General features: G+C 43.1%; 1 protein-coding gene across 1 annotated transcript in view; it reads right to left on the bottom strand.

The window, feature by feature from the left end:
* TMEM163 (transmembrane protein 163) overlaps positions 1-20,952 on the bottom strand; it is a 269,056-nt gene that overhangs the window by 96,408 nt on the left and 151,696 nt on the right. The window contains exons 3-4 of the mRNA XM_027562048.1: positions 2,634-2,677; positions 1,149-1,240 (exon numbers count right to left, since the gene is read on the bottom strand). Coding sequence (XP_027417849.1) covers positions 1,149-1,240; positions 2,634-2,677 — 136 coding nt within the window. The remainder of the gene's footprint in view (positions 1-1,148; positions 1,241-2,633; positions 2,678-20,952) is intronic.

Genomic DNA, 20,952 nt, shown 5'->3' with positions numbered 1-20,952 from the left:
AAAATTTCAGTAACATAAAGAGAAAGAAGATGGAAGGATGAATGAATTGTTAGATGGATTTGAAACAGGAGGGAAGGAGGTAGGGCATGACCTTTAAAAGAATGACATGGGCATATGTCATAGGATATGGGGGCATTGACATAGGACATGACAAAAATTGGTTAGAACCAACTAGGTCTAAGGTGGTGGAAGGGTCAACGCCCAGTAGACCTGAAGCCTCATTATACACACGCTCATTGTAATACACTAGCAAGCTAAATGACGTATCCGCCAGTGTCATGGCAGTTCTGAGGCAAACCATAAAAGGCCAAAAAGTGGGTGATGGCCCTAGTCCTAGAAATCCTTGTCCCTTGTCCAAGCTAGTTGGAGTAATCCTCCTACTCATTAGTCTATGAAATTATCCAGCCCATAAAACTAACCACCCCAGGACTTCCCTGGTGGTCCAGTGGCTAAGACTGCATGATCCCAATGCAGGGGACCCAGGTTTGATCCCTGGTCAGGGAACTAGATTCCACATGCCACAACTAAGATCTGGCACACCAAATAAACAAAAAAAATTTTTTTAAAGGAAACAATTAGCCATCTCATATTTCAGAGCCTTTCGCCTTCTGAGATGGCCCACATTTTCTTCTGTGGAGTGTGTTTCTCCCACGGCCACTCTAGCCTTTTGAGACAGACCACATTCTGTCTATGGAATGTGTATCTCTCTAAATAAATCCACTTCTTAGCTGTCACTTTGTATCTCTTACTAAATTCTTTCTGTGCTGAGACATAAAGAATCTGAGCTTCACTAAGTCCTGAGACTGAGTATATGATTTCAATTAAGACAGTGGGTTCAAGTCCCAATCTGAGCTGTGCAGTTTCAGATTGATCAATGAATAGATGAATGGATGGACAGACAAATAAGCATACAAACATTCACTCCAGGCTCAAGAGCAGAGAACAGGGAAAATTATAAGGGGACATCCCATCTCTCTGAGCATCCCAGAAGGGGCCAATCATATATGTGATATCACACCAGCCACTCTCAAAGGCAATTTGGGAACCTCATTCTCATCACTGTACCAAAGCTGCAAGGTGAGCCATGCTGACAGCCTGATTACGTGGCAAGGGTTCTGCAAAGTGAAAGAAGATAAAAATCCACTTACATGTACTCCCTATGGGCAGAGTGTACAGCAGCCGCGTTGCTATAACGCCATAGGACAATCGCCGATGACAGGACATCGAGGATGGCATCAAACTAGAAGGAGGAGACACAGTATTAGTGGTTTTCCAGAGTTAATAGGTTGCAACTGTGAAGACACATGGCAATTGTTCTGTGACTTGGAACATCTGAACCAGTGACCTCAGAGCAAAGAGGCTTCACATCATTACAATGCTGGCCACTCAGCATCCTCAAGGTGGAGATCCTGGGAATTCTAAGTCAGGGCACCAAACACGCCCATGTGATGCCAGGGTCATGGCTCCTCCTGGCCACTTGCTGCCGGGGGTATGGGGAGAGCCACACTCTATGTGCGCTGAGCTCTGCTCCAGGGACCCCTGACTACCAGCACGCTGGTGATGGGGGTGGGGTGGTGACACTTATGACACATGTGAAATTGATCTCCCCAGGGCAGGCAAGATGATTTCAGCATTTTCCTGTCCATCCCAAGCAAAGAATTTGGGCCAAGGACTCTGTGTTTCTGGCTCTCAATAGGACTATTCTACCTGGGGTCCAGGGGTGAGGGTGGGGTCACCCAGGGTGCTCCACGAAGTCTGCCAACACTGTGAAATTGGATACAAAAACCAATGCTTTTGTTCGAATGAACAAGTGAATGTGTAGGAAGAGAGTGAAGAAAGGAGGGGAAGGAGAGAGGAGTGTGAGTGAGAGAGGTGGGCAGGGTAGGAGGGTGACGTATGTGTAATTTCTGGAGAGACAGTCCACACCTTTCAAAAGATTCTGAAAAGAATCTGCCAGCCTCAAAGCATTAAGTCCTCAAAACAACGGGAAAAGTGGCTTTGGGAACAGGGAATACACACCATCAGGTACAGGAAGCCCTGAAGCAGGAGAGCTGTTGAAATGAGCTTTCTTTGCATGAATCACCTCACCCCAACACACTTCTTGTCTGGAAAACTACAAGCACTAATGTTCTCTTGAAGATGTGGGGAGACTTTACCCAAGTTTTCAGTATCTGAGACCCATCTTCTGTAACCAGCTGCCATCAGGAAGCAGGTTCAGAAACCAGGGTACCCCTAGTCTGGCTGAAGACTGACATCCTATTGACGGCAGCCCCATCTTAACTCACATCACCTTTGCCCACATCAGCAAACGCTTCACTTCAGTGTGTGCCCATTTTCAAACCTACAACCTTAAGGGGCTGGGGAAAGGGCTAAACCCTAAAAAAAAAAATCCTCTCAAGGATTTGCAGAAAACATGGTGGCCCTGATCTGTTGTTGAGAATTATACACTGTCATTGCAGTTTACTTCTATCAAATTATAATTGTTTGTAGAAACGACTTCCATAAAAGGTATGTTTGTTATGCTCTCTCTCTCATCTGCTAACCACCCTCTTAAATCAGAGGCCCCAGCGTGAGATTTGTGGGCCCGGGAGAAACGTGCAAAACTTCATAAAAGTACATTTCAGGTTACTTACTGCAAACCCAAAAGCAGAGGCGCTGTACCTCATAACGGAGACAGCTAAAAAGAAAGAAAATATTATTCAGAATATTTTAAGATCTTGTGAATATTTTCTCTCATTTGTGAGAGTATTCATATATTTGATATGGCCTTTTAAACATCACTGGAAAAGTTCTATGAGAAGGAAATTAAAAATTAACTGTACTTGTCATATCTGAGAATTAAAAAAAAAAAATTCAAGAGTGATATGAAGATTCCAGACTTCACTTGCAAGGACCTCCCTTCCCAGCGTACCCTGAAGCACCAAAGGGCCAGCTTCCGAATGAAAACACTCAAGCGATTGTCACTCAAATGACTGCTGAGACACTGAGAATTTAACAACTGGGAATAGAGGGGTAGGAACCAGATTAAACTTTGAAAGTGAAACTGTAACCATCTGAACTGTTCTCATAATAAGGTATTTACTGATACACACACCATTGCTAGCACAGTTGGAAAAAAATCTCTTGCCCTCCAGAGCTTAAAATCCAGTGTGGACCTCAATAAAACTGTTTAGGAAAACAAGAATAAATTATCTTAAACAAGAGATGTCTACAAAAGTAGGTGCCACAATTATAATTAAGACATATTTCATCCATACTCAAAAACCAATCTACCTTTTGGGGGGCAAGTCAATTGGGCAGCACTTTTTTTCTGATTCTGTGATCTGTTCTGTGCCAAAACCACATGCAGCTTCCAAGACAGTTCTCGACTTGACTTAATAAGGCAGGGTTCCAGGCAAAAGCCGTATTAAACAAGCACATGCCCACTCACTAATAAAGAATGAAACCCAACCCTGAGGGTCAGCAAGGCTGTGAAGTGGATTGTTCCAGGCACAGGTGTTACAAGCACTCACTCAAGGAGTAAGGAAGGCGTGGATACAGAGCATGGAAGTCAACATCCCCTTGGACTCCCACTCAACTCAGCACATGTCCCTTCTCTGAGAGCTGGTCTCTGCTTATCCACGTGGACCCCAGGCAGCCATACTGGGCTTAGTACTCCTGCCCTCAGCCACAGGGGTGGGTCATCCAACCCAGGGCAACCCAAACATGTTTCATTTTCTATGTATAAGGAAGTCCTCTGTGTAGCAGAAATAGAATCTAAGAATTTTATTGTTATAAAGGATGTAGCTGATAAATACACTAAGAACTCATTTCTCCCAACTCTGACCAAGTTCCTAGTAGACCTAATCTAGTATGTCAATATACCTATCTTCTTTGCCTAGCAACAATTTGATGGATTTTTGAATGCTGCTGTTGTCGTTCAGTCACAGTCGTGTCCAACTCTTCACAACCCCATGGACTGTAGCCCGCCAGGCTTCTCTGTCCATGGAATTTCCCAGGCAAGAATACTAGAGTAGGTTGCATTTCCTTTCCCAGGGGATCTTCCCAACCAAGGGACTGAATGAGTCTCCTGCATTGGCAGGCAGATTCTTTACCACTGAGCCACCAGGGAAGCCCCTTTGAATGTTATAAGCAACCAACTACTGACTTGATTTTTATAGATAATTGGGACACGTGATTGGCAAGTGTTCTAGTAAAGTTTCCAACTAAAAAATAAACGAATAGTTGAGACTGGGATTCTAGTTGGTCAATTTACCCTGTTGGAATTGAAACTTGGAAACATCAGAGTTAGGGTTGGCCATGGTTTGTTACACAGACTGAGGAGCAGAGACACAGGCATGGGGTATAAACACAGGCTCCTCTGTCTGTGGAATTTTCTAGGCAAGAATGCTGGAGTGGGTTGCCATTCCTTTACCAGGGTAGATTAAATAGAGTGGGTATTTTACCTAATATGGGGTCAAGGAATTGGCAGGTTTACATCAGGAGGCTCATGGCAATAGTTGCTATGGAACCTGGTTAATTCCAGAGATTTTTGTCCTGTGACCTTGCTATAGGTCTCCAAACCTGTGACATTGACATAGGGCTCCACAAGTTACAGATTTCAAAGTTGACGCCCACTTGATTTTATTAAGAAACACAAGGAACCTTGTCTCAGAGACTCTAGAATCCAACAGAGGAGACAGCCGCTGAAGGGTGGGATTTCCCTGACTCCATGGCAGTCAAGGCCCATGATATCATGTACTTTCAGAACTATACTGGAAAATTCTGCTTGTGTGGCTTAAGCCTGCCCAGTGGATGAATCACTGATAGGACAAGTGAAATCTTTATGTTGTTCTACACCCCCATGCATCAAGGAAAACGGGAGCAGGAGGGCTCCATGACCATGTAGAGTCCTTAAGAGAAGGAAGGCATTCCCATGTCCCATTTACTTCTAAATTGGTTCCATCTAATTTTCTAGATGAGAGCGGCTGAAGATTGTGTGGGGAATTGAGGGTGCACTGAAGGGCCCTCCACTTGGCTACAGCTCTGGCAGCTGTCCTGTGGGAGCAATCCCCAAGCTTTTGAGATGACAGAACAGCAAATAATCATTAGCACAGGACCCAGTGGAAGAGATCAGTCAGCTTTTTAGGAGTTTTTGAAGAGTAAATGACTTTTGGTTGGGGCAGGAGTGTGGGGAGCCATAACTGGACAAGACATATCTAGTTCTGGGATAAGAAGGGCCTTAAAGGTGGGACTAGTTTAGACAGCCCCTGCTCCCACAGAAAGAGAGCCAACTGTGCGGTTTTCATCTTGGCATTTTCAGCCTCCCTCACGCTCAGAACGAGTTCCATTTGAAGAAGTCCTGGGCCAGAATGACCCACCAAGGCAGAGATTACAGGGCAGGTGGCCCTGCAGCCCACATGTACATGGCTGAAGGGAGCTGGGAAGCCAGCAAAGATCCATCAAAAGTCCAGCGGTGCCTTTCATGCAGGTGCTAGACTCAATGCTGGACAACAAAGAGGAAAAGGCCCTTTTGACCTCAGGCCATTACGCTGCAAGCTGGCAAGATCCAACCCCATTGCAAGGGCAATGCTCTCCTAGGAAGGCTGTTCGTGGTTGACGCAGAGGTCCGGCTGAAGGTAATGAAGTCTCTGTGGCTCTCAGCACGTGGTGCGAGGCTGTTTAATACTGAAGCTGCTCCTGAATAGAGCACCTGAAACTAAGCAGGGCCCTGCATGCAAAAGCCTTTCTGGTCACTTGTTTTCTTGTTTGCAGGAAACAGGCTTCATTCAGCCTCCAAGGCCTTCCCTGAGTTCCAAACAGCAGATTCTAATAAAGGAAGGGAAGGGATGTAGAGACAAGGGAGGAGCAGCCAACAAACAATAGTGCAGACTTACAACAGGATCCTGGTTCCCTCTCGAGGGATATATACATAGCAGTATCTTAGCGACTCCATGGACTGTAGCCCTTCAGGCTCCTCTGTTCATGGGATTTCCCAGGCAAGAATTCTGGAGCGGGTTGCCATTTCCTATTCCAGGGATCTGTTAGCAGTTTTGTATATACTGAAACTCCCATGAGGTGGGAGAAGTTAACTGTATGCTGTCCACAAGCACTCACAGCCCAGACCAGTAGGACCAGAAGGTTGATGATGCTCCCTATTACCTCACCACCAACCAATCACAGAATGTCTATGAACTGATCACACCTTCCTCTTTGAACCACTGCAATAAAACACTGCAATAAAACTGCATTAGCTGGCTGTATCCCCCTTCACCTGGCAAAGCAACAAAGCTATTCTTTTCTACTTCACCCCAAACCTGTCTCCACATTTCAATTTGATACAAAAATGTATAGACGATGAATCCTGGCTACACATTCCAACTGTTAGCAGCCTCCAAATTCATCTGGATACTACTAGTACCAGTGGGAAAATTGGGGAAATTTTCAGCAATGTTTCTGCTCCTCACATTCAGAGACTGTCTCTAACATTCATCACTGAACCATGCACTCAGGGAGGCAGTACTACCTACAGGCCACCGAGTCTCATTCCCCTAGGAGCTGAGACCTACGCTACTCCCCATCTCTCACTCCTCCATGATGAGAGTGAAAGCAGGCTGCCATCTGATTAGGCTGACCTTGCTGCTGCTACTGCTGCTAAGTCGCTTCAGTCGTGTCCTACTCTGTACGACCCCATAGACGGCAGCTCACCAGGGTCCCCCGTTCCTGGGATTCTTCAGGCAAGAACACTGGAGTGGGCTGCCATTTCCTTCTCCAATGCAGGAAAGTGGAAAGTGAAAGTGAAGTCTCTTCAGTCGTGTCCGACCCTTAGTGACCCCACGGACTGCAGCCTACCAGGCTCCTCCATCCATGGGATTTTCCAGGCAAGAGTACTGGAGTGGGTTGCCATTTCCTTCTCCACACCCAGAAATGCATAGCAACGGGGCTCCTCTGACTTTCCCTGCTATCTTGTTTATTTATATATATATATATATATATATATATAAAGACTTAAGAGTCCTTAGGATGTTCCTAAGTCAAATGAAGATCTGTAGCTTGGGGCCTGCCTAGCAGCCATTCCCCATTTGGGCAGAAGGGCCCTGAGTCTCCTCTGGGAAACAGGAGGTCACCTACCCTCAGACTATGGGGTTTGGGTGGGATGTCATCATGACCCCCACTCTAGCCTATCCCTGTCCCATGGCCAAAGTTAATGATTCAGAGATGGCACAATTCAATTTGAGCCAGTGAGAATCTGTCCTGAGATTCTGCTGAAAATCCTGGAAGAGGATGTCTCTCTATCTAAGAGGGGACACAGAGCTGGCAGCACGAGAACAGCAGCTGCCAGTAGCAATTTTGCCCTCAACGATGAAGGCCAACTTAGAATGAGGCCAACACAGAGGAATGCGGATATGAAGATAATGAACCAAAGCCAGGTGACATGGACTGAACATCTGGAATCAGCCCCGCCTGAAGTCTACCCCTATGTTTTTCAAATACATAAACCAATAATTTCCTTTAATTTACCTCTGCCACTCTGAGTTGAGTTTGTATCACTGGATATAATACATCTTGACCCAAATCATCCCTTTTCCAAAAATCTCTTTTAATGCCTAAGAAATGGACAAACACCTTCTACCAAAAGGTTCATAGCACATTTGCATGATTTATACTAACAAAACACTGGACACAATTTAAATATCCAGCAGTAGGGTAGTGATTAAAGAATGATCCATTTAAAGAATAAGCTATATATATAGCTGTTCAAAAATGTTTAGCAAGTGTACTGCTGGCTAATGCTTATTTTAGCATACTAGAAAAAATAATAATATTGATAATAAATAGCTGATATATTGAGTGCCATCAGTACTGGTGTCATGGGAAAGGAATGGGTCCAGGTCAGGAGCAGTTCTGGCTGAAAAGTGAAAGTGTTAGTCGCTCAGTCATGGCCAACTCTTTGCAACCCCATGGACTGTAGCCCACCAGGCTCCTCTGTCCATGGAATTCTCCAGGCAAGAATACTAGAATGGGTTGCCATTCCCTTCTCCAGGGGATGTCCCCGACCCAGGAATAGAATCTGGGTCTCCTGCATTGTAGGTAGATTCTTTACCGTCCAAGCCACTAAGGAAGGCCCCTGGCTGGTATAGGTGCAAACTGAATGGAAAGGTCAGAAGGGGCTTCACCGAGAAGGTGAGATTTGAACAAAGATCTGGAGGAGGTGAGGGAGTGAGTCACACAGTCACCTAGATGAAGAAAAGTCCAGATAATGGGAAGAGTCAGTGCAAAGGCCCTGAGGTGGAGTACCTGCAATGTACGAGGCCATTTGGTCTGAGACAAAAGGGAGTAAGAGGGGAGCTACGTGAGATAATAGATCTCCTTATTGTTTGGGAATAGGTAGAAAAGGTAAGCAACAAAATGATGTATGTGATACTGGACATTTATGCTCTAAAATAGAACTGAAAACAACTTTTATTTAAAAAATCCATCAAATGATAACAGCAGTTAATCTTTGGTGGGTTGGAATATTTGAGTAGATTTCTTTCTGCTTCTTTGTACTGCCTATATTTTCCACAACCAGCCTATACATCCATTCAAACTAGAAAAAGAAATACATTTTATTTGAGGGAAAAGTTACCCAACTTGTAACAATGCAGCAGAAATCATATTTATGATGCACACCAGGGAGCAGGCGGCATTGTGAGCTCATGAGCACACATGAGCTTCCAGTTAAGAGGAACACAAGCTACCATACATGTCTTCATTATGCCTCTGTTTCTGAAACCCATTTCCCAAGGCCAAATCACCTACATGAAAAGCCTGGAAATGCCTCCAAAGAGTTCTCAGAAGCACAGTGGGGGCAGACAGGCCAGGGACACAAGCAAAATGTCACTTCCCCCCCTAAGGGACCTCCAGCCTCCCTAGTTTTTGTGTGTCTTACACTCTTCCTTCATTGACATGTCACGGGGGTGATAAGAGCTATACCCCCAGAAGCACACATGCAACAGAAGTCCTAAATAAATATTTATACAGGTCTAGTTAAAGACCAGACCTTCTTTAAATAAATCCCACTCTGGCCAGAAATCACTTCAGCTGGAAACTCCAATTCAAACAGAAGGACAGCTGGAAAATGGATCAGACCCAGGCAACCCATTGTCAGGGCCAAACCACATGCAAATCACGCAGCTGAGTAAGCAGCAGGAGCAGTGGGCTCCCAGAGAGGCTTCGGGAGGAGCAAAGTGCCTTGGAAATGCACAGGGAGGTGAGAGAGCCAGCGAGGCAACTGAGGGTCAAGGCCTGGAGCCCCTCAAGGATGAAACAAAGAAGGCCATTTCAACTGCAGGCAAAATTTAACCAACAATGAGGACCCATCTGTCATTCTCACCAAAGCCAGGCAATAATTGTCTTGAGTCTTAGCACTCTTTTAGTAATACCCCAGGCCCCATAACACCTCTGAGTTGCTAAATTATGTACCCAGTAAAGCTCCATTAATAAATCAATCCCACTTTAATTAGACCACCTCTGTCACTCAGATGCCTAGCAACCACCTCACCCACAGCCATGGAACTAACTCGACTTGTGAACCATCTTTCCATCATCCAATTTCATCATACTGGCTGCAATCTAGGCAGCAGGAGGAGACAAAATTGACTGATGTTCTGACTCACTTCAACAGAACCTCCGACAGCTTTCAGACGCTCCCTCCCACTCAAACAAGAATGTAACGTACTACCACAAATGAGTGACAGGATGTTGAATTCAGTCATCAATGAAGGGACAGAGGGAACTCGGTTAGAAAAACAAATCAACAAGGCTGTTGAACCTGTTCAGCTACTCATCTTCAGTGGCAGCACAGTAACGACTTTGTACTTTGTCTAGACCAGAATCTGCAAGAGGGCCACCTGAGGATGAAACTTAGAAGTCTTTGTTTGACCCATATAGTATGATTCAAGTATCAGAAATACGAACATTTTTAATTGAGAGACTTCACAAATTAGGAAAAGAAAAGGGAGGGAGGGAGGAAAGGAAGGAAGGAATGGAAAAAACCACCTGAATTTTTGGCTTGTCTCGAAAACCCGAGATCTGCTGGTGCTGGGCAGTCCCTTTCAGCAGAGCCAGTGCTGTGTTCGGACAGGACATGTTCTTGGGCAGCTGTCTTTCCTACAGCATTGGACCTGGCTGGCCTCGCTCAACTGGCCTCTCTGGGTATGTAGCTGACCAGGCAGGCTTGAGGGTATAGCCCTGAGCAGCTTAAGGGAAGAGATAGCAGTGTCATCCCCATGTCTGCAATACCCAGCAAAATGCCTGCTAAATATTCACATGGGCTTCACGAACACTAGCATCTGACATTTCCAGTGTCAGGAGTGGCTCCTGGCAAATTACAGAAAGCTGTATCATGGGTCAGTTCTCAAAGCCTACACCATTCTTTGAGAGCTTCACCTTCCCTGGAATCTGAGAAGCTTTCATTAGCCCCGTCAGGCCATGGGCACTGACCACCCACTGTCCAGGGATCTGCCTATCTGCAGAGAGTCCTTGCCAAGACCTCAGAGATGATTATGAAGGTTTCTCTCTTTCTTCCACATCACCAAGAGACAGGCAGTCATGTACAGAAAGTAGCCATAAAGGTCCTTCCCCCATCCCATCACACAATAACCTGTGTGACCCCACAGCAAGAATGTGTATGAAGATGTTAGAAATCATTGCTCTTGAGCTACTGCTCTGGGGCAGGGAATGTCATTTATGGTGACCTGGGCAGCTTTGCTGTAAAAGATGCACTTGCATTCAGGTTTATAACAAGAAGAAAATCCCAAAGTGTCTTGCCTGGACTTCCTACATCCTCCTAACTGTCCCCCTGCCTGCACCTCTGCCCCAGCCCTTTCTCAACATGCAGCCAGAGTGGTTCTACCTGCCCCATGCCCAGGAAAGACCTAGGTCCTTATGGATGAGGCCCCATGCGCTGACCTCCTCCCCTTATAGCTGGACCTGCTCACTGACCTCCCCTGAGCCAGGCACACTCCTGCAAGCCTGGGTCCTAGCTAGTACTTCCACCCAGAGCATTCTTACCCCAGAATCCAAATGGTGCAGTCCCTCATTGCCTTCAGGTCTCTGCTCAAAGCTCAATTTGTAGGCCTGTCCTGACTTCCCTACTTAATAGTGCAACCTTCCCTTTACCAGGCTCTAGGGTTCCTTTGGAGAAAGCAATGGCACCCCACTCCAGCACTCTTGCCTGGAAAATCCCATGGACAGAGGAGCCTGGTAGGCTGCAGTCAATGAAGTCGAAAAGAGTCGGACACAACTGAGCGACTTCCCTTTCCCTTTTCACTTTCCTGCATTGGAGAAGGAAATGGCAACCCACTCCAGTGTTCTTGCCTGGAGAATCCCAGGGACGGTGGAGCCTGGTGGGCTGCCGTCTATGGGGTTGCACAGAGTCGGACACGACTGAAGCGACTTAGCAGCAGCAGGGTTCTCCTTTATCCAGAGCACATACATGTACCACACCATCCCATTGACTAATCTATGAATACTGTATACCATTTGTCCCCTTCACCCACAAGAATGTAAGCACCACAAAGTGTAGGCTTTTCATTTTTGTTCCTTGGTGTCTCTCACATACCTAAATCACTGCCTGAACACATGGAAACACTCAGGTTGATTAGTTGATTGAAATAACACCTTCCCCTTAGCTCCAACTTGCAGTGAATAGTCTTCAGGGAGAGAGCAGACAGGACTAGGATTCCACATGCAGAGAGGCCTCGATGGGTAACCAAGCAGCCATTCCCTAGCAAACAGGAGTGGCAGCCTGCACTCTGCTGGGTGTCACAGAGAAAGCAGCCTCTGTAAGGCCCATTCCCTGAAGGAGAATTTGGAGCATCTAGAAGGAGCAAAACTCTAGGACTATGGGAAGAGCCAGGATAGTCTTGAACTCGGAAAGTCAAGAGCCAGACAGAAATAGTACTGGAGTGGATTGCCATTTCCTTCTCCAGGGGATCTTCCCAACCCAGGGATTGAACCGGGTCTCCTGCATTGTAGACAGACACTTTACCATCCAGCCACCAGGGAAGTCCTAATAAAGAGTACACGCATATTCAAATGAAGGCAGAATGAAAACAACCCAGGGAGAGTCTCCACCCTGGACCAGGGCATCCAGCTCCTTCCAACACACAGCAGATGATCATTCTCTCTGCTTCATTGAGTGTAACATGAAAGGCACTCACCCCATCCCAGAGTGGGAATGAGTCTTCCTAGAATGTGAATGGGACAACTGCCACTAATAGGGAGAAACCAGGTTTTGAGAGGTTCTCAGGGGTTCTAGGCACAACAAGCACTATCTCAGGGATGAAAAGCCCAGAGCCCAGTTTTTCAAGCTAGAGTTTCTTCAGCAGCACACTTTCACTTTGCTTCTGCTGCTGCTGCTGCCGCCTAGTCACTTCAGTCGTGTCCGACTCTGTGTGACCCCATGGACGGCAGCCCACCAGGCTCCCCCGTCCCTGGGATTCTCCAGGCAAGAATACTGGAGTGGGTTGCCATTTCCTTCTCCAATGCATGAAAGTGAAAAGTGAAAGTGAAGTCGCACAGTCGTGTCCAACTCTTAGCAACCCCACGGATCACAGCCTACCAGACTCCTCCATCCATGGGATTTTCCAGGCAAGAGTACTGGAGTGGGGTGCCATAGCCTTCTCCTTGCTTCTTCTACAAACCAGGAATAAACAGGCAGAAGAGCGATTGGAAACACAATTACCCACCTCTGATGATCACTTACAGACTGCTGTCAGTGGAGTAACCCATCAATCCTCACTGGTTGCTACATTCATTCCAAAGTTCTCACTGGCCAGAACCAAGGGGAGGAGCTGGGTTCTTGGGAAACATCATCTGCATGTTTCTAACAATCCCCCTTACATATGATTTTACTCCTGCCCCCTGTGCTTTGGTTATTGGGATGCCAGCACAGCTCTATTGCCTGTCCTCAGATGATACTCAGACCCTAACCTGCAACCCTCACCAGAACAACCAGAGCAGCCTGAGCTCCTCAATCTTCCTTCATTCAATAAACAAATACTTATTGAGCATGTACTATGTGCCATTCACTGCTGTGATGAGCTGGGGATACAGCCATGACTTGCCCAGTGATTTGATAAAATGTGCCTCCTAAAAGTCCTAACTATCCCTTCATGACAGAATGCTGCTACTTTTGCCTCATAAATAAAGCATTCACTGCACAGAAAACAGAGGTGGGAGAGTTTCATAAAACAGAACCCTGACATTTTTTGTCTCTAGACTACTGTTTGAGTGTCTGCTCTGCTCAGTCATGACCGACTCTGTAATCCCATGGACCATAGCCTGCCAGGCTCTTCTGTCCATGGGATTCTCCAGGCAAGTATACTGGTGTGGGTTGCCATTCCTACTCCAGGGGATCTTCCCTACCCAGGAATCGAACCTGTGTCTCTTGCATCTCCTGGCAGGTGGATTCTTTACCACTAGCGCCACCTGGGAAGGCCCTGTTTGAGTGTGGTTGCTAGAAATTTGAAGCTTGACTGCTCATTCTCAAACCATTATTTCTTAGCTGGCTTAGCATCTCTCCTCTGGCACCCAAAGCCCCTGTCCCTGCTGCCCTCACCTTTCACCATGCAGAAGAAATCCTGGTGTCTTCTCCAACCAGCCTGTGAAAACCTGAAGTGAGGCTCATTCCATAGTATTCAACTTTCTATCCCCAGGGTCTGTGTAAGCACCAGCCCATACTGGCTGCTTAATAAATGCTTACTGAGCAATAAATGCTTGCGAAATCTCTAAACCTAATAATAATATCTGGCTTTTTATTTAACACACAAGGATTAATCAGAAGCTAATGCCATGGGCAATGAGACCTGGCAAGGGGATAGATCCTGCCACCCAAGTCCAGCCTTGACAGATGACTTAAGATGCCCCTTAGTCCAGCACCTATGACACCACACCACACACTGGACTACTTTGGTAAAAACAACTATTAATGGAACTTTAAAAAAAAAAAAAAAAACATATTGTGGGGAAGAAGAATACACTGAATAAGACTTTAAAGACTTGGCTTTAAAAAAATGGTGCTGAAAAATATGTACTTAATTGAGTTGAATCAAAGTCATTAAAGAACCATTAACATTATCACTCAGAGAATATAAGTTAAACAAGGTAGAAAGAGGACTTTTCTCCTCTCCTTCCCTATCACTGTCCTCTATAAAACCCACCAAAGCAACATGAAGCAAGAAAAACTAGAGAAAGAATATAATGACCAGAGACACTAAGAAATGACCAACCCAAACCCCAAATTTAAAGAGCAAATTCAATGTATCTATCAAATACATTAAAACTTACATTATAGAAATATAGAAGGAATGTGCTGAGAGCTGATAATATACCTCAATCAAATCTTATGCAGGGAAAGGAGCAGAGGTCCCACTGTCAGCCAGGCAGTCTTCTCTTGCTCACAAAGCAGGAAGATGCTCCTTACAACTGAGACTGGATGGAAAATGTACAGAGAAAAGGTACTCAAAGCTGCACGCAGCTCTGCAAACATCCCCAGATATTAGGACAGGGGTGTATGGCAAACTGGCAGACAGAACCAGGGAATCAAAGGGAAATGAGAAGTTAATTTAGCAAGGCCACCAGACATTAAGTCAATGCACAAATACCAGTTATTTCTATACCAGATCATAAATAGATACAATTTTTAAAGATATAGCATAAAAATCAAATATCTAGAGGGGAAACATAAAAAATGCATAACAGCTCTACCAAGAAAAATAATAAGACATTGCTGAGAGAAATTAGAGTAAGCACACCATGGAGGGACATACCATGTTAGTGGATTAGAAGAGTTACTATTAGCAATCAAAATTCTAGCAGTTTTTTAATGAGAATTGATAAACTGATTCTAAAGTTTAAGTAGAAAGCAAAGAGTCATGAATAGTCAGATGGTACTGAATAACACAGAAGACAGTCACTACCAGGTATCAAAATTTAGTTCAAAGCTATAGTAATTAAGACAGAATAGCACTGACACACGGATAAACAAAAAGATCATGGAATGAAAAAGATCCACACATATAGGGTGACAATAAAGGTATCCTAAGGTACAGACAGTGGAGGAAAGAAAGGTCTTTTCAATAAATGGTACTGGGCCATTGACCCTACCTCACACCATACACAAAACACAACTGTAGACGAGTTATAGATATAAATACGCTAAGTAAATGATAACATAGGAGATACCTGAAATATAATATGGGAGGATATTTTCATAATCTTGTGGGCAATAAACAATTTCTTAAATAGGAGTTAAATATACTCATCATAAAGGGAAAGATCATTAAATTAAACTACATGAAAAGACCTTATTAAATGAGCAAAACTGTCAGCCACAGGGTAGAAGATATTTATAACACTGATAACTACTAGCAGACTTGAATCCAGAATATGTTAAGTCCAACAAATGAATAAGAAAGAGAAAAACAACCCACTAGGAAAATGAGCAAAAGACTTAAGCAAGCTCCTCACGAAAGATGATGGATATGTGACCAATAAACATTCGAAAATATGCTCAACTTCGTTAGTCACCCGGGAAAATAAAATTAAAATCCACAGAGAGATACCACGACAAAAGAAAAAAAAGGCTGACCATTTCTAATGTTAGTAAGGATATGATACAGCTGGAACTCTTAAAACCTGCTGGTAGTCCCTCCGATTAAAATAAATAAATTTATATTTTAAAAAATTCATTAAAAAAAAACTGCTGGTAGAAATATAAATTGGCACACTTCAGAAAACTGGTTGCCAGTATCTATAAAAGCTAGTCATGCTCTATGACCCAGTCATTCTACTCCCCTGTATCCAAGAGAAATGCACACATACGGATACCAAAAGATGCTTACCAAATGTTGACAGTAGCAGTGTTCCTAATTGTCAAAACTGTAAACAACCCAAATAGTCAACAGTAGAGTGGGTAAGAGGCTGGTACTGTATATTTATCCACTGGAACACCACACAACAGTGACAATAAACAAATTACAGCTCCTCACAATTACATGTATGAGTCTCAACAAATAATGATAAGGTGGAAAAGAACAAAAAGCATTCACTGGACAGGTAATCTACTTATGATTCTGTTTGCATAACTTTGAAGACAGACAAAGCAATGTATGGTGGTAGAATTCATGATAGTGGTTACCTCTGGGACAGGGAGCAATGACTGGGAGAGGGCAGAAGGGATTCTCAGGTGAAAAGATGAGTGAGTGTGAGTGGTGGCTACACAGATGCGTTCATTTCATGAAGATTTAAAATGTATAATTTTGATCAGGACACTCTAATGTATATCTATTATACTTCAATGTTTCATAAGAATACTTATAAATCAGCATTTTTTTTAAAGTCCAAGGAATAGATAAAGAAGATGTGGTACATTTATAATGGAATATTACTCAGCCATAAAAAATAACAAAATAATGCCATTTGCAGCATTATGGATGGACCTAGAGAGATTGTTAGACTAAGTGAAGTAAGTCTGACAGAGAAAGACAAATATCTTATGACATCGCTTATATGTGGAACCTTTAAAAAAAAAAAAATCATGGTACAAATGAACCTATTTCCAAAACAGAAATTGAGTCACAGATGTAGAAAACAAACTTACAGCTACTGAAGGGGAAAAGGCGAGATACAATGGGAGGTTGTGATCGACATATACATACTACTATGTATGAAATAGATAACTAATAAGCACCTACTGTATAGCATAGGAAATTCCACTCAATACTCTGTAATGGCCTATATGGGAATAGAATCTAAAAGAGTAGGTATATGTATAACTGGTTCTATTTGCTGTACAGCAGAAACTAAAATAACAACATTGTAAAGCATCTATACTCCAATAAAAATTATTTTTAAAAAAGTTTGAGATAAGTGAAGAAAGGACATGAACAAGCAGCTTCAGAAAAATGAATCTAAAACAGCCAATAAACATAAGACAAACATACTGAATACAAGAAAACATCAATTCTATTTCACCTATTAGAAGGGCAAAAATAAAAGGATGTTTTAAGAGCCGAGTGTTGGTGAGGGCATGAGATACAAATCCTCTCATTCAATATCATGGGAAAATCTCTTCAGTGGGAAAACTTGGAAATGTTTAGCAAAATGTAATCTACACATACATTGAACCCAGCAGTTATACTGTGAAAAATATACTCTATACTTGAACTGCCGCAATTCCCGAAAGCATACATACAAGAGTATTTATTATACATGTAAAACAGCAAACCATTAACCACTTAGATATCCATTTCAAAGGGAGTAATTTAGTAAATTATCACACATTCATTCTATGAGACGTTTTCATTAAGCTCTTTGAAAAAAGTTCATAATGCTGCAAAATGTAGTGAGTCAATAACACAAAGTAATAGATGGAATGTACAGAAATAAATGCATACATAAATGGATAAAATTTCAGAGAAGTTACACAACAAACTGCAGATGATGATGACCTCAGAAGGGTACTGCAAACGTGAAGTTGAAAGGATGCTCTCATTCCACTGTACATCCTTTTGGCTTCTTGCTCTGTACTTATACTTAATGTACCCACATGTATTTCCAAGGTTCATTCACCAAAACCAAAGAAAGAAACCTAACCACTTTTGATATGGTCACTGCAGATCAGTTATTACAGTTATGTGCCATCATACACTTAAACTGGATTTGGCCAAAAAGGCTTCTCTGCAGATGGAGATTATAGTTGCTAGGCTTTGACTTTTTATTTATTTATTTTCAAATATAAATTTATTTATTTTAATTGGAAGTTAATTATTTTACAATATTGTATTGGCATACATCAACATGAATCCGCCACAGGTATACATGTGTTCCCCATCCCAAACCCCCCTCCCTCCTCCCTCCCCGTACCATCCCTCTGGGTCGTCTCAGTGCACCAGCCCCAAGCTTTTTAGACCACCTGGGCCTACTCTCCAGTTAAAAATCATGTCGGGAATTCTGTGGTGGTCCAATGATTAGGATCTGTGCTTTCACTGCCAAGGGCCAGGGCTCCATCCCTGGTTAAGGAACTATCCTGCAGACTGCATGGTGCAAACAAAAAAAATAAAAAATAATCACTTAGACCTACTATTTGTCAACATCCAGAAAGTCAATGACAAACCTAGATGGTGTATTAAAAAGCAGAGACATCACTTTGCTGACAAAGGTCCATATAGTCAAAGCTATGGTTTTTCCAACAGTTGTGTATGGATGCAAGAGTTGGACCATAAAGAAAGCTGAGCACCACAGATGCTTTTGAACTGTGGTGTTCGAGAAGACTCTTGAGAGTCCCTTGGACTGCAAGGAGATCCAACCAGTCAACCCTAAATGAAATCAACCTGAATAATTGGAAGGACTGATGCTGAAGCTAAAGCTCCAATACTTTGGCCACCTGAGACAAACAGATGACTCATTGGGAAAGACCCTGATGCTGGGAAAGATTGAGGGCGGGAGCACAGGGTGACAGTGGATAAGATGGTTGGATAGCATCACCAACTCAATGGACATGAGTTTGAGCAAACTCCAGCAGATAGTGAAGAACAGGTAAGCCTGGCATGCTGCAGCCCATAGGGTCACAAAGAGTTGGACACGACTGAGCAACTGAACAGCAACAACAGCAACAAATAAAAATACAGGTCAGAGACTGCCCAAAATTAATGGCTCCAAGAGAGCACCTTTTCTCCATTGCAACAAAGCATTGCCTTCCTAGTTGGGGATGATGCTGATGGAGAATCAAGAGAAGGAGCAATAAATACAAACATCCTCAACCATACAACTGTCCCGGACACTCACTTTGTGTCCTAGACACAAAGGTCAGAGAATATATTCTGCAGTAGCTAAATAGGTTAGGACTCCACTTGGCTACACTACCCCCTCTGTTAAGGGCTGAAAACTTTCAGGGACAAACAAGGTCCTACTGTATAGCACACGGAACTGTGTTCAATATCCTGTGACAAACCATAACGGAAAAGAATGTGGAAATATCTATAAATATACATATAACTGAATCACTTTGCTATACAACAGAAATTAATAAAACACTGTAATCAGCTATACTTCAACAAAAGTTAAATGTTTTTTAATTAAAAAAACTACAAAAAACACATATATTCTCTTATTTAAAATCCATCATTACATCTGAAGTAGTTAATTGCATGAGCTTAGCAGTACTCTTGCCTGGAAAATCCCATGGACGGAGGAGCCTGGTGGGCTGCAGTCCATGGGGTCGATAAAAGTCAGACATGACTGAGCGACTTCACTTTCACTTTTCACTTGCATGCATTGGAGAGGGAAATGGCAACCCACTCCAGTGTTCTTGCCTAGAGAATCCCAGGGACGGAGGAGCCTGGTGGGGTGCCATCTATGGGGTCGCACAGAGTCGGACACGACTGAAGTGACTTAGCAGCAGCATTCTTATTACTTAAAATAGTAAAACGAAATTCAAATAAGATTTATACTAGAATAAGGCAATTTACTCAACAAACAGGATTCACTTTACTGTATTTGAAATTTTGTGTTAACTGTTATATTTGGGGGTCAGCCAGGTCTATTATGTTTCAGTAAAGTATTGTCAGCTTTCATTAACCTTGAGCATGAGCAGTCATAGCCTATGAAAAAGTAGAAACAAGAATAAAGAAATCTTGAGTTTGGTCTCTAAGTCAACAAATGCATCAGCTGTACATGTGCCCCATGAGCATTCTAAAGTGGAGAGAGTACAACAGCAAAAAAAAAAAAAAAAGACATCAGCAGACCCATCGCACGATCAATACAACTTCACAGGAGAAGCCTAGGCTCAGTCGCAAGAACAAACATGGACGATACAACCCTTGAATGTGAAATATAGGCACTCCATGAATGTCACTAAGCCAAAGACTCATAGTTACTCTGAGACAAACAGCCTGCAGTGAGCACTGCTTGTTTTTTACAGCTAGAGAGGTGTGTTTTTGGCATTTTATATGAACCAGGACAATCTCCCAGTGATACTGAGTTATGAATCAAAGATGGATCAGTGCTGATTTCCCCAGAAGAAACTAAAACTGAGGAATCATGGTTTTTTCTTGATCCTATGACAATATTTCTTCTGATAGAACCAGCTTTATTTCCATTCAGTGCTGATAAATAACTCATAACTATGTATCAGGATAGAGAATGAAATAGTTTCAAACTCTTAACTGTGGCTGGCCCATCTACCTCAGGGTTTTTCAAAATGAATTCCTTAGGCTCTCTAGGTTTACAACCTTTAGGGATAATACAGATCTTCCAGCCCACTCCTACCTCATTTTAAGCAGAGCAACTTCCTTTTTGGCTATTATTAAGAATAGGGGTTCAGGAACCCTCTTGCATTGTTGCTGGAATGTAAATTGATACAGCCACTATGGAGAATAGTATGGAGATTCCTTAAAAAACTAGAAATAAAAATATCATATGACCCAGCAATCCCACTACTAGGCATTATACCCTAGTAAAACCATAACTGAAAAAGATACATGTACCCCAATGCTCATAGCAGCCCTATTTAGAGTAGCTAGGACATGGAAGCAACCTAGATATCCATCAATAAATGAATGGATAAAGAATCTGAGGGGTGTGTGTGTGTGTGTGTGTGTATATATATATATATATACAGTGAAATATTACTCAATCATAAAAAGGAATGCATGAATCAGTTCTAATGAGGTGGATGAATCTAGACCCTATACAGAGTGAAGTAAGTCAGAGAAAAACAAGTATTGTATATTAACACATACATACAGAATCTAGAAAACTGGTACTGATAAACCTATTTGTAGGGCAGGCATAGAGATGCAAACATAGAGTACAGACTTGTGGACACATGGGGGAAAGAGAGGATGGGACAAATTGCAAGAGCAGCATTGAAACATACATATTACCATATGTAAAGTAGCTAATGGGAAGGTGCTGTCTAACACA

This window comes from Bos indicus x Bos taurus, chromosome 2 (assembly GCF_003369695.1).
Source record: "Bos indicus x Bos taurus breed Angus x Brahman F1 hybrid chromosome 2, Bos_hybrid_MaternalHap_v2.0, whole genome shotgun sequence".
NCBI lineage: Eukaryota > Metazoa > Chordata > Mammalia > Artiodactyla > Bovidae > Bos > Bos indicus x Bos taurus.
This window is presented reverse-complemented; position numbering and strand designations above follow the sequence as displayed.